Source organism: Neoarius graeffei, chromosome 7, assembly GCF_027579695.1.
Source record: "Neoarius graeffei isolate fNeoGra1 chromosome 7, fNeoGra1.pri, whole genome shotgun sequence".
NCBI lineage: Eukaryota > Metazoa > Chordata > Actinopteri > Siluriformes > Ariidae > Neoarius > Neoarius graeffei.
The window spans coordinates 90,570,518-90,584,420 of record NC_083575.1 but is presented as its reverse complement, the minus strand read 5'-3'; the positions used below and the strand labels follow the sequence as shown (position 1 = coordinate 90,584,420).

Below are 13,903 nucleotides of genomic sequence, written 5' to 3'. Positions count from 1 at the left end.
CGTAGTCAATTTTCTCACTTTTATACTTGCTTTAACCCTGATATTAAACAATATTGGATCAATATTGGAAAACTGGATCGTTTTCCTCGATAAATAAATGACCAAGTATAATATTTTCTGCCTCATTTGTTTAACTGGGTTCTCTTTATCTGCTTTTAGGACTTGTGTGAAAATCTGATGATGTTTTAGGTCATATTTATGCAGAAATATAGAAAATTCTAAAAAGGGTTCACAAACTTTCAAGCACCACTGTGTGTGTGTGTATATATATATATATATATATATATATATATATATATATATATATATATATATATATATATATCCTCCTAAGACCCAAGCTGTTTTTTTTACATGCATTTTTTATTTCTTTTTGCTATTTGGGCTTATTAGAACCTGATTAGAATAAAAACTAAGCATCATCTTTGATAAGATGTACTTTTTGAGAAAAAGTATGTCCACATATGTGGATTCTTGTTCTGAATTTCTAAAAAGTGCTGTCCACGTATGTGACCGCTAGGCCCTAGGAGGTTAAATATATAGACATTCTGCCAATTTTATGAAGGAAAAAAAGGTTTTAATTTCGTTCCTGAAACATTTTTGCAGTTGCTATGGTTTCCAGAGAGCCTGCGTTCTGATCACAAAGTTCGACTGATGGTGCACAGGAGTGGAGCGTCTAATGAAAAAGCAGCCATGGCAGGTATTTTATGTCTGATAAAGGTGAAAAAAAAAATTTCCCACGAGCGTCTGGTGTCCTGGCCTCGCTAATCAAAACCGGATCACCTCAGACGGGCAGGAGATCATACGGACCAATTAGTTTCAGTGCTGCCTCGAAACAAACCTGCACTGTCGCCTGTGTTTTTATTTCTGACTCTCCGTGTCCCTTTGGCTGTAACACGCAGGAAGGAAAATGACAAAACTCCAGTGTGCAGCTTTACACAGCTGTCAGAAATGAGAAATGCTCGCATGGCGGCGTACGGCAGACGGACCTCATCACGCACACTACTGCTTTTCGAGGCGTTCTGTTTCACTGTGGGGCGGAAATGAAGTTATGAAAAAACAGGAAAGTGAAAAAAGTACACGAGAGACAGGAGAGCTTTGATGAAAGGCTTCTGAATTGTTCCAGTTTTAGCCGGTGCACCCTGATGGAGTACTGCCCCGTATTTTCTGCCCTTGTAATCAATCCTATGGTGTCAAGACTATTTCTGACCCACTTGAGGTAGCTCGGGTCAAGTGCTTCCAATGCGGCGTCTCAACATCTGTATGCACACAAGCCTCAAACCTCAAGCCACACTTCAGCACTATTGTTCTGTTCTAATGCAGCAAAAAATCGCTGGGAGAAAGAACACTGTGTCCACTTACAATTTGATAGAATATAGTTGAAAAGAATATCTACTCAAGGGATTGAATTTATTCAGCTTTTAATGCTGTCACGAGGCAGATTTATGGAAATCCAGATGTAGATTCAGATCCCGAATGAACAAACCAGAGGAGATGGCAGTGAGGGGGAAAGAAACAAGAGTGAGAGCACAATATGCCCCGCTGGCAACTCTGCCATAACTCTGGTAAAATGTGAGTGAATTGAATGAAATTGCAATATGTGTATTATCGACATAAAGAATCCTTTCAAGTTTTGTGAAATTCCTCAAAAAATTGTAAGAGGAGTTGATTTCAGAAGGTGAGTACCCTTCCTGGGACGGACGGACGGACATCGCGACGACATAATCCTCCTTCGGGCCTTTCGGCCAGCGGGGGATAAAAATTGTGAGGGAAGTTGATTTCAGAAAGCAAGCGCACCTTGATGAAATCGCCAAAGTACAAGTTTGTTAAAGGAGAACTGAAGGCAAATTTTTTTTTTATCATCAAAATTCTATTTCTCTCATTTTATTAAATATCGGAATGCATGTTTGATCGCTATTTTGTCGCTGCTATAGCAAGTTATGAGTGTTTGAAATATGCTCTGTAATATCTCAGTCCGTATGTCAAAGCGATGGCCGTAAACGAGATTTGTTGAGACCTGTGCGAGACATCGTAGGACAGAAGTAAAACGTACAGCGGAAATCAAAGTGACCGACATCTGCCAACGTTGTCAAAAGACGTGCGCGCCCTCTTTCGAATGCTGACGTAATTAAGCCGGAAGTTTTGTTTGTTTCGATGGCAATCAGGAAAGTTTGAAAAAAGTAGGCAGTAATCGTCATTTAAACTCATTTTTGTGCAATATTAGAAAACGTTTGGAAAACAGTTTTCAAAATGGCGGCACTGACACCTGACTGATACTTCTTCACGTTTCGAAGCCTCGCACAAGTCTCGTGAAGATCGCGCGGATAAGCGACACCTGCCGTGGACCAAACGAACTAAATTCAACACGGCTACAAACCGAATAGGCCGATACAGTGGGGCAAAAAAGTATTTAGTCAGTCACTAATTGTGCAAGTTCTCCCACTTAAAAAGATGAGAGAGGCCTGTAATTTTCATCATAGGTATACCGCAACTATGAGAGACAAAATGAGAAAAAAAAAATCCAGAAAATCACATTGATTTTTAAAGAATTTATTTGCAAATTATGGTGGAAAATAAGTATTTGGTCAATAACAAAAGTTCATCTCAATACTTTGTTAAATACCCTTTGTTGGCAATGACAGAGGTCAAACGTTTTCTGCAAGTCTTCACAAGGTTTTCACACACTGTTGCTGGTATTTTGGCCCATTCCTCCATGCAGATCTCCTCTAGAGCAGTGATGTTTTGGGGCTGTCGCTGGGCAACACGGACTTTCAACTCCCTCCAAAGATTTTCTATGGGGTTGAGATCTGGAGACTGGCTAGGCCACTCCAGGACCTTGAAATGCTTCTTACGAAGCCACTCCTTCGTTGCCCGGGTGGTGTGTTTGGGATCACTATCATGCTGAAAGACCCAGCCACGTTTCATCTTCAATGCCCTTGCTGATGGAAGGAGGTTTTCACTCAAAATCTCACGATACATGGCTCCATTCATTCTTTCCTTTACACGGATCAGTCGTCCTGGTCCCTTTGCAGAAAAACAGCCCCAAAGCATGATGTTTCCACCCCCATGCTTCACAGTAGGTATGGTGTTCTTTGGATGCAACTCAGCATTCTTTCTCCTCCAAACACGACAAGTTGAGTTTTTACCAAAAATTTCTATTTTGGTTTCATCTGACCATATGACATTCTCCCAATCCTCTTCTGGATCATCCAAATGCTCTCTAGCAAACTTCAGACGGGCCCGGACATGTACTGGCTTAAGCAGGGGGACACGTCTGGCACTGCAGGATTTGAGTCCCTGGCGGCGTAGTGTGTTACTGATGGTAGCCTTTGTTACTTTGGTCCCAGCTCTCTGCAGGTCATTCACTAGGTCCCCCCGTGTGGTTCTGGGATTTTTGCTCACCGTTCTTGTGATCATTTTGACCCCACGGGGTGAGATCTTGCGTGGAGCCCCAGATCGAGGGAGATTATCAGTGGCCTTGTATGTCTTCCATTTTCTAATAATTGCTCCCACAGTTGATTTCTTCACACCAAGCTGCTTACCTATTGCAGATTCAGTCTTCCCAGCCTGGTGCAGGTCTACAATTTTGTTTCTGGTGTCCTTTGACAGCTCTTTGGTCTTGGCCATAGTGGAGTTTGGAGTGTGACTGTTTGAGGTTGTGGACAGGTGTCTTTTATACTGATAACGAGTTCAAACAGGTGCCATTAATACAGGTAACGAGTGGAGGACAGAGGAGCCTCTTAAAGAAGTTGTTACAGGTCTGTGAGAGCCAGAAATCTTGCTTGTTTGTAGGTGACCAAATACTTATTTTACCGAGGAATTTACCAATTAATTCATTAAAAATCCTACAATGTGATTTCCTGGATTCTTTCCCCCCATTCTGTCTCTCATAATTGAAGTGTACCTATGATGAAAATTACAGGCCTCTCTCATCTTTTTAAGTGGGAGAACTTGCACAATTGGTGGCTGACTAAATACTTTTTTGCCCCACTGTAAGTATAATATTTAATTGCAATTAGTTGCAATACGAGTCACGATATAAGGTTACTAAAACCGAAAATGTAATTGAACAACACGTTAATTAAGAAATAAAGCAAGTTTAAAAATGACTTAAGTTCTCCTTTAATAATCAAGAGCATAACTCTGGGAAAATTTGCCCAAATTAAACGAAATTTCAATATGCGTATAACTGACATTTAACAAGGGCTTTTGCCAAGCTTCGAGAAATTCGTCCAAAAATTGTGAGAGGAGGTGATGTCAGAAGGAAAACACACCTTCATGAAACTGTCAAAGTATAATTTTGTTAATCAAGGGCTGGAACTCTGGTAAAATGCGACCGAATTTAACGAAATTACAATATGCGTATTATCGACATATAGAGGTTTTCGACCCACGTGACCGTTGCCATGTCGACAAGTAGATGGTGCCATTTTGGCGGTCACAACAATAGCGACTCCTGCTAGATCTGTATACCTGTATATCTGTATCCCACATGATCTGTATACCCATGTCGTTAAAAACCCATCGCCATACACAGGTATTGATCTGAAAGCGTATAAGAGTTTGGATACCTACAAATATTTTGGGTCAGGCTGGGTAACATGCCTACATCAGCGGGTCGTCCCTGGAGCCGGTGGTCGCCGTCTTATTACAGCTAAGGTTTGTTCACATTTTCATTTACTTTCGGTCCTCAGGATAAACAAAATGTTATTAAATGTCATTGAAATAACTTCTTAGTCTGTTGAGACATGGCCTGTTATAAATTTGCTGTTACCAGGCAATGACCAAGAACTGTATTATTAGGGTCAGTGTCTGTGTTGTAGCAGTGTACTAGCAGCTAGCTGTTAGCACTAGCTAATGTCAACAACATAGCTAGTATGTTACTGTAGCAATGTTTACGTTCAGTCATTTGGATGACTGTTAAAACCTTTCAGTCTCAAGTTTTTCCTTTACTGTATTTACTAGTTTACTGAGCTAGCGCGCTCGGGCAAGCTGGGAGCTAGCGCGCTCCGGTGTGCGCTAGTTCTCGGCCTGCCCGAGCGCGCTAGCTCCCGGCTGGCCCGAGCGCGTTAGTTCAGTAAACTAGTAAATACAGTAAAGGAAAAACTTGAGACTGAAAGGTTTTAACAGTCATCCAAATGACTGAACGTAAACATTGCTACAGTAACATACTAGCTATGTTGTTGACATTAGCTAGCTTGACCTTCAAAATGGCGGACACCGGGGCGTCACGTGACCCTGTGACGTCAGGTGAAAAACCTCTATAGCAAAGAATCCTGCCAAGTTTCGTGAAATTTTTCCAAAAATTGTGAGAAGAGTTGATTTCAGAATGTAAACACCCTCCCCGGGACGGACGGAAATCGCCACGACAGAATCCCCCTTCGGGCTTTTCAGCCAGCGAGGGATAAAAAACAAACAAACAAAAACCCTTCCTGAGACGAGACGAGGAAGAAACCTCGGGTCAGTGCAGTATACAGATGGAGATGAGTAACGACACGGAGTAGTGACTGTGACGTTCAGTATGAACAGATGAAGAGTGATGAAGAGTCCTGGGTTAGTTATTATGATTACAGCAGCAGCTCTGAGGTACAAATCTACAGCTGAGATTAAACACTGAAGCAAGGCTAAGACCTGGACATAATAACCCTCCGAAAATATTTAGCGTACACACACACACACACAACATCCACAGCAGCAGAGAAGAGCACTGCTTTGCTTTTGAACTCGCACATATGTATGATTTTCACTGAGTAAAATCACTGACTGCACCTTTAAAGCTTATTCTGAACTTTAAAGGTGTAAATGTTGGTGATAACCGAAGACGTGTTTGCGTTTGCATGCAGGTCCGAGGTGTAAATGTTTTGCCTGATGTTTTGTTTAGTGATTTTAATGAACTTTTCTTGATTTACTTTTAATTGACCTTTTTATCGTGCAACTTATTATGGAAATTACATTAGAGGCGTTTAGCAGATGCTGTTATCCAGAGTGATGTTCAACACACCCAGAGCAGCCTGGGGGCAGTTGGGGGTTCGGTGCCTTGCTCAAGGGCACTTCAGCCATTCCTGCTGGTCCAGGGACTCGAACCAGCAACCTTTTGGTCTCAAAGCTGCTTCTCTAACCATTAGGCTTCCCCTATAATTCCTGTTTGAACTTGCATTATAGCTGCAATAAACAGTCATTCCCTAACCAGCCTCTCTCTCTCTCTCTCTCTCTCTCTCTCCCCTTCATGTCCCTCTCTCCCCCGTCCCTTTGTCCCACGCTCTCTCTCTCTTTCCCCTTGTCTCTCTCTCCCCTGTCCTCTGGTCCCTCTGTTCCTCTCCTTCCCTGTGTCCCTCTCTCTCCCCGTCCCTCTGTCACACTGTCCCTCTCTCTCTCTCTCTCCCTCTCCCCGTCCTTCTGTCCCACTGTCCTTCTCTCTCTCTCTCCCCCATCCCCCCTCTGTTCTTCTGTCCCCGTCCCCCCCTCCTCCCGCTCTCTCTCCTCTCGTCCCTCTGTCACACTGTCCCTCTCTCTCTGTCCCTCTCTCCCCGTCCCTCTGTCACACTGTCCCTCTCTCTCTCTCTCCCTCTCCCCGTCCTTCTGTCCCACTGTCCTTCTCTCTCTCTCTCCCCATCCCCCCTCTGTTCTTCTGTCCCCGTCCCCCCCTCCTCCCGCTCTCTCTCCCTCCTCCCGCTCTCTCTCCTCTCGTCCCTCTGTCACACTGTCCCTCTCTCTCTGTCCCTCTCTCCCCGTCCCTCTGTCACACTGTCCCTCTCTCTCTCTCTCTCTCTCTCTCTCCCTCTCCCCGTCCTTCTGTCCCACTGTCCTTCTCTCTCTCTCTCCCCCATCCCCCCTCTGTTCTTCTGTCCCCGTCCCCCCTCCTCCCGCTCTCTCTCCTCTCGTCCCTCTGTCACACTGTCCCTCTCTCTCTGTCCCTCTCTCCCCGTCCTTCTGTCACACTGTCCCTCTCTCTCTGTCCCTCTCTCCCCGTCCTTCTGTCCCACTGTCCCTCTCTCTTTCCCCCATCTCTCTTCCTCCCTCTCTCTCCCTCTCCCCGTCCCTCTGTCCCACTGTCCCTCTCTCTCTGTCCCTCTCTCCCCGTCCCTCTGTCACACTGTCCCTCTCTCTCTCTCTCTCCCTCTCCCCGTCCTTCTGTCCCACTGTCCTTCTCTCTCTCTCTCCCCCATCCCCCCTCTGTTCTTCTGTCCCCGTCCCCCCTCCTCCCGCTCTCTCTCCTCTCGTCCCTCTGTCACACTGTCCCTCTCTCTCTGTCCCTCTCTCCCCGTCCTTCTGTCACACTGTCCCTCTCTCTCTGTCCCTCTCTCCCCGTCCTTCTGTCCCACTGTCCCTCTCTCTTTCCCCCATCTCTCTTCCTCCCTCTCTCTCCCTCTCCCCGTCCCTCTGTCCCACTGTCCCTCTCTTTCTCTCCCATCTCTCTCCCTCTCACCCCTCTGTCCCGCTCCCTCACTCCCCCCCCCCGCTGCTTTAGGTCATGGCTTCCCATTATTTATTTACTGTATGGATGTGTCTTTGGCTCTGTATTTTGTTAACTGTGCTGCTGCCTGTCTTGGCCAGAATGCTCTTGTAAAAGAGATTTTTATTTTTTAATCTCAATGAGTCTTTCCTGGTTAAATCAAGGTTAAAAAAAAAAGGTAGGAGGTGTGGAAAGGTTTCAAACTGCATGTCACAGTGTGGGAAATAAAAGTTCTCCCGGTTGAGAACAGTTATAAAACAATCAATGCCATGATGACGTTATCGCCACCACCCTGAAGCTGAAGCTGATTATTTTCCAATGTCAGCACATCGAAAAGTGTTGTATTCTTCTTCTACTACAGCAAGTTTCCAATAACTACATGGCATTATTTAGTGAATTAAGACGTGCCATAGATTTTATCCATTTATAGTTACACTCAGTTTCTGCAAAACTTTCCTTTTATCTTTTATGTTCCAGCAGCACATCAGCCTTACCTTTTACTCTCACCTCAAGTGAATGAGACAAAAAAGTAGAAATAACTTCCTGTGGAAAAAAAAAACCATTTGGAACTGAATGTGGCAAAGTCCTGACAGAACAGGATTAATCAACACCTTCTGACCAACAGCGCTGTGGTATAAAAGCAGGATCGATTGTGTTGAATGAATGACGTGTGTGTGTGTGTGTGTAGATTTGTGCCTTAGACTCTCTCACCTTGAAGGAAATCTCGTACTGCTCTCCTCCCCAGATCTCCAGGCCCGTATCGTAGCCTCCGAGCTCCCAGAACCACTGACGGTTCACAGCAAAAAGACCTCCAGCCATCACAGGTGACCTGGAGAGATGAAGAAAGGACCAACTTGTTCACTACTCTCTCTCTCTCTCTCTCACACACACACACACAAACATCATAACACATTTATAAGTATAGATTCTGCTCGAGCTCAAGTGCAGTTGTGCTAGACAGAGAAATCCAGCTGAAGGTCACAGAGAGGGACAGAGACACTGGATAGCAGAAGAAAAAGTCAGCACTTGAAACTTTCTGAGGCGATCAGTAGCTTCACACTGCTGAGCTCGTCGACTATACTCTTCCGCAGCAGAGTTTATAGATGGATGAAGATTCACAAAACACTCAAATAAAATGGTGTTGCTGTGGAAGTGTCTTGCACCGTGTACATGATATACAGTGTCTTGCAAAAGTATTCATCCCCCTAGGTGTTTGTCCTGTTTTGTCGCATTACAAGCTGAAATTAAAATGGATTTTTAGGGGGTTAGCACCGTGTGATTTACACAACATGCCGACCACTTTAAAGGCGCAAATTGTTGTTTTATTGTGACACAAACGATAATTAAGATAAAAAACAGAAATCTGGAGTGTGCATAGGTATTCACTCGCCTCAAAGTCAATACTTTATAGAGCCATCTTTTGCTGCAATTACAGCTGCAAGTCTCTTGGGGTATGTCTCTATTAGCTTAGCACATCTAGCCAGTGGGATTTTTGCCCATTCCTCAAGAAAAAACTGCTCCAACTCCTTCACATTAAATGGGTTGCATTGGTGTTCAGCAATCTTCAAGTTATGCCACAGATTCTCAATTGGATTGAGGTCTGGGCTTTGATTAGGCCATTCCAAGACATTTAAATGTTTCCTTTTAAACCACTCCAGTGTAGCTTTAGCAGTATGTTTAGGGTCATTGTCCTACAGGAATGTGAACCTTCGTCCCAGTCTCAAACCTCTGGCCGACTCAAATAGGTTTTCCTCTGGAATTGCGCTGTATTTAGTGCCATCCATCTTTCCTTCAGTCCTGACCAGCTTTCCTGTCCCTGCAGATGAAAAACATCCCCACAGCATGATGCTGCCACCACCATGCTTCACTGTAGGAATGGTATTCTCAGGGTGTTGGGTTTGCGCCACACATTGCATTTCCCATGATGGCCAAAAAGATCAATTTTAGTCTCATTTGACCAGAGAATCTTCTTCCATGTGTTTGGGGAGTCTGCCACATGCTATTAGGCAAACTCCAAACATGTTTTCTTAAGCAATGGCTTTTTTCTGGTCACTCTTCCATAAAGCCCCACTCTGTGGAGTGTATGGCTTAAAGTGGTCCTATGGACAGATACTCCCATCTCCGCTGTGAATCTTTGCAGCTCCTTCAGTGTTATCTTTGGTGTTTTTGTTGCATCTCTGATTAATGCCCTCCTTCCCCGGTCTGTGAGTTTTGGTGGGCGGGGCCTTCTCTTGTCAGGTTTGTAGTGGTGCCATATTTTTTCCATTTTGCTATAATGGATTTAATGGTGCTCTGTGGGATATTCAAAGTGTGGGATATTTTTTATAACCCAACCCTGATCTATACTTCTCCACAACTTGGTCTCTGACCTGTTTGGAGGCTCCTTGGTTTTCATGTTGCTTGCTTAGTAGTGTTGCAGAGTCAGGGTCCTTCCAGAACAGGTTGATTGATACAGACCTCATGTGACAGATCATGTGACACATTGATTGCACACAGGTGGATCTTAATCAACTAATTATGTGACTTATGAAGTGAATTGGTTGGACCAGCTCTGATTTATGGGTTTCGTACGAAAGTTTGTGAATACCTATGCACACTCCAGATTTCTAGGTTTGTTTGTTTTTTTGAATCTTAATTATTGTTTGTGTCACAATAAAACAAGTTGAACCTTTAAAGTGGTCGGCATGTTGTGTAAATCAAATGGTGCTAACCCTCCAAAAATCCCTTTTAATTCCAGCTTATAATGCGACAAAACAGGACAAACACCAAGGGGGATGAATACTTTTGCAAGGCACTGTAACTGGACAAAAACATATCTCTCTCTCTCTCTATCTTTAAAAAGGGATATTTTTATTCATATATACAGGTTTAAATTTCAGAAAAGCTACAGACTTCCTGTTTTTCTTTTTAAATGACTCTATATGCTCAGTCATGCACATTCACATCTCTCTCACTAACAGTTTACAACCCTGATTCCAAAAAAGTTGGGACAAAGTACAAATTGTAAATAAAAACGGAATGCAATAATTCACAAATCTCAAAAACTGATATTGTATTCACAATAGAACATAGACAACATATCAAATGTCAAAAGTGAGACATTTTGAAATTTCATGCCAAATATTGGCTCATTTGAAATTTCATGACAGCAACACATCTCAAAAAAGTTGGGACAGGGGCAATAAGAGGCTGGAAAAGTTAAAGGTACAAAAAAGGAACAGCTGGAGGACCAAATTGCAACTCATTAGGTCAATTGGCAATAGGTCATTAACATGACTGGGTATAAAAAGAGCATCTTGGAGTGGCAGCGGCTCTCAGAAGTAAAGATGGGAAGAGGATCACCAACCCCCCTAATTCTGCGCCGACAAATAGTGGAGCAATATCAGAAAGGAGTTCGACAGTGTAAAATTGCAAAGAGTTTGAACATATCATCATCTACAGTGCATAATATCATCAAAAGATTCAGAGAATCTGGAAGAATCTCTGTGCGTAAGGGTCAAGGCCGGAAAACCATACTGGGTGCCCGTGATCTTCGGGCCCTTAGACGGCACTGCATCACATACAGGCATGCTTCTGTATTGGAAATCACAAAATGGGCTCAGGAATATTTCCAGAGAACATTATCTGTGAACACAATTCACCGTGCCATCCGCCGTTGCCAGCTAAAACTCTATAGTTCAAAGAAGAAGCCGTATCTAAACACGATCCAGAAGCGCAGACGTCTTCTCTGGGCCAAGGCTCATTTAAAATGGACTGTGGCAAAGTGGAAAACTGTTCTGTGGTCAGATGAATCAAACTTTGAAGTTCTTTATGGAAATCAGGGACGCCATGTCATTCGGACTAAAGAGGAGAAGGACGACCCGAGTTGTTATCAGCGCTCAGTTCAGAAGCCTGCATCTCTGATGGTATGGGGTTGCATTAGTGCGTGTGGCATGGGCAGCTTACACATCTGGAAAGACACCATCAATGCTGAAAGGTATATCCAGGTTCTAGAGCAACATATGCTCCCATCCAGATGACGTCTCTTTCAGGGAAGACCTTGCATTTTCCAACATGACAATGCCAAACCACATACTGCATCAATTACAGCATCATGGCTGCATAGAAGAAGGGTCCGGGTACTGAACTGGCCAGCCTGCAGTCCAGATCTTTCACCCATAGAAAACATTTGGCGCATCATAAAACGGAAGATACGACAAAAAAGACCTAAGACGGTTAAGCAATTAGAATCCTACATTAGACAAGAATGGGTTAACATTCCTATCCCTAAACTTGAGCAACTTGTCTCCTCAGTCCCCAGACGTTTACAGACTGTTGTAAAGAGAAAAGGGGATGTCTCACAGTGGGAAACATGGCCTTGTCCCAACTTTTTTGAGATGTGTTGTTGTCATGAAATTTAAAATCACCTCATTTTTCTCTTTAAATGATACATTTTCTCAGTTTAAACATTTGATATGTCATCTATGTTCTATTCTGAATAAAATATGGAATTTTGAAACTTCCACATCATTGCATTCTGTTTTACAATTTGTACTTTGTCCCAACTTTTTTAGAATCGGGGTTGTAAATCTGGATCACCCTCGATATACTGTATGTTCACTGTCGGGGAGAACAGGGAGACTGGGGATGGGGGAGACTTGGGACAGTTTGTATTCCCAAAAATTAATTTCAACCACTCAGGTTTAAGACTCCATCAGAAGTTAGATGTTTCCCCTTAGAGTAACCTTCTTCCTTTAGAGCCACGAAGCCAGACACTGCAGTAAGGTCTGTGCAGTTCAATATTTTATCAACCAAAACTTGTATTTTATACTTTGCCCCTCCTCCATTCTATGATGTAATGTACATTGATGAATTGGGGATTTGTTAGGAATTAAAGTATGGAGCCTAGACTGACCCGATATAGTGTTATTTATTAAACTTAAATTCTGCGGAAAAACATTTCAGGACAATTTTTTTCCCAAAATCTCCAGATGGGGAGAGTTGGGACTGTTCATCATGTTACAGGTTTTTTCTTGTGGTTTACAAATACAAACTTGTTTAGAAATGTTTGTTTAAAATGTGGGCGTGTCCCTGGATGTGGATTAACCTTATTTCATTCCTTCTTGAGAACAGAACTGTTTTGTCTCATCAGGTTTTGGGAAAACTGAAATTTTTCTCTTGCTGTGCCAGCATTGTGTGTTCATACAGTTCATATTTTACAAGTGTTGATAATAAATAAAAATGAAACGAGTAGGATTAAGCTAGGTATTTTATTTTTGTCCCATGTCTCCCCTCAGTGTCTCATGTCTTCCTGTTAAAAATAATGATGGGAAAAGTGAAGCCTGAAGGCCAGTATATGTGCCAAGCTCAGAAACTAACGATGTTGTGGTAAGAGGGTAAAGTAAATATAGACTGGTACCAAAATTCAAAAAAGTGCTTATTTAAGGAGTTAAAGGCATTTTTGAGACAAAGTCGGCAAACAGTCTTATTTTATCAATTTGGCTGTGCCGAATTCAAATCTGCAATATGCCGAGCTCTATCTGACCTCTGTTGACCTCTAGAGGTCATTGAACTTTGGGCCTGTAAACGTCTCAGCTGAACCCAGTTTCTCAGCTTTCTAAGGAATGAAATGTACTAAAATGATTAATGAAGTTAGCAAATGGCCTTGTTTGTTAAATGTTTGGGTGCTGAATTCATTTTTCATTTGTAAAACAACATATGACCTCTGATAACCTCAAGGTCATTAAACCTGGCCTATAGGCCTATGCATTTAACGGCATTTTTAAACTGACTTTACTCCCCCAAAAAGAATATGAACAGACAAAAAACAAATAGAAAGGAACAAATACAACATTAAACGCCAGTCCATGTACATGTGACTTACTTTTCACAATGAGAATGCCTCGGCGATCACCTTACATAACACTGCATTACATTTAGCGGTTATTGTTTATACAAAGCTACTGAAAAAAGGACAGATTCAGCAGCATACAAAATGTGGGGGCATACAGGGTATACAGGTTAATCAGGGGTAGTATATATGAGAGTTTTTTTCTTTGTTGTTTGTTTTAAACGGGGTAAAGCCTTTACAAAAAACAAACAACAAAGAAAAAAACTCTCATATATACTAACCCCGATTAACCTGTATACCCTGTATGCCCCCACATTTTGTATGCTGCTGAATCTGTCCTTTTTTCAGTAGCTTTGTATAAACAATAACCGCTAAATGTAATGCAATGTTATGTAAGGTGATCGCCTAGGCCAGTGATTCTCAAACTGTGGTATGCGTACCACTAGTGGTATGCGGGCTCCATTCTAGTGGTACGCCAAAGAATCACTTAATTAAATATAAATAAAATTTAAAAAATAAAATAAAACGTGAAATACTATCCATAATATCCGAATGGATGAAAATATCTTATCAACCGATGACAAGAAAATGAAAGGAGATACAAATTAAGTTAATAATTT

The 13,903-nt window shown here is 42.6% G+C and overlaps 1 protein-coding gene across 1 annotated transcript in view; it reads right to left on the bottom strand.

Moving 5' to 3' along the window:
- The window catches only part of galntl6 (polypeptide N-acetylgalactosaminyltransferase like 6), an 836,827-nt gene that overhangs the window by 92,790 nt on the left and 730,134 nt on the right, over window positions 1-13,903 (bottom strand). The window contains exon 7 of the mRNA XM_060926560.1: window positions 8,165-8,282. Coding sequence (XP_060782543.1) covers window positions 8,165-8,282 — 118 coding nt within the window. The remainder of the gene's footprint in view (window positions 1-8,164; window positions 8,283-13,903) is intronic.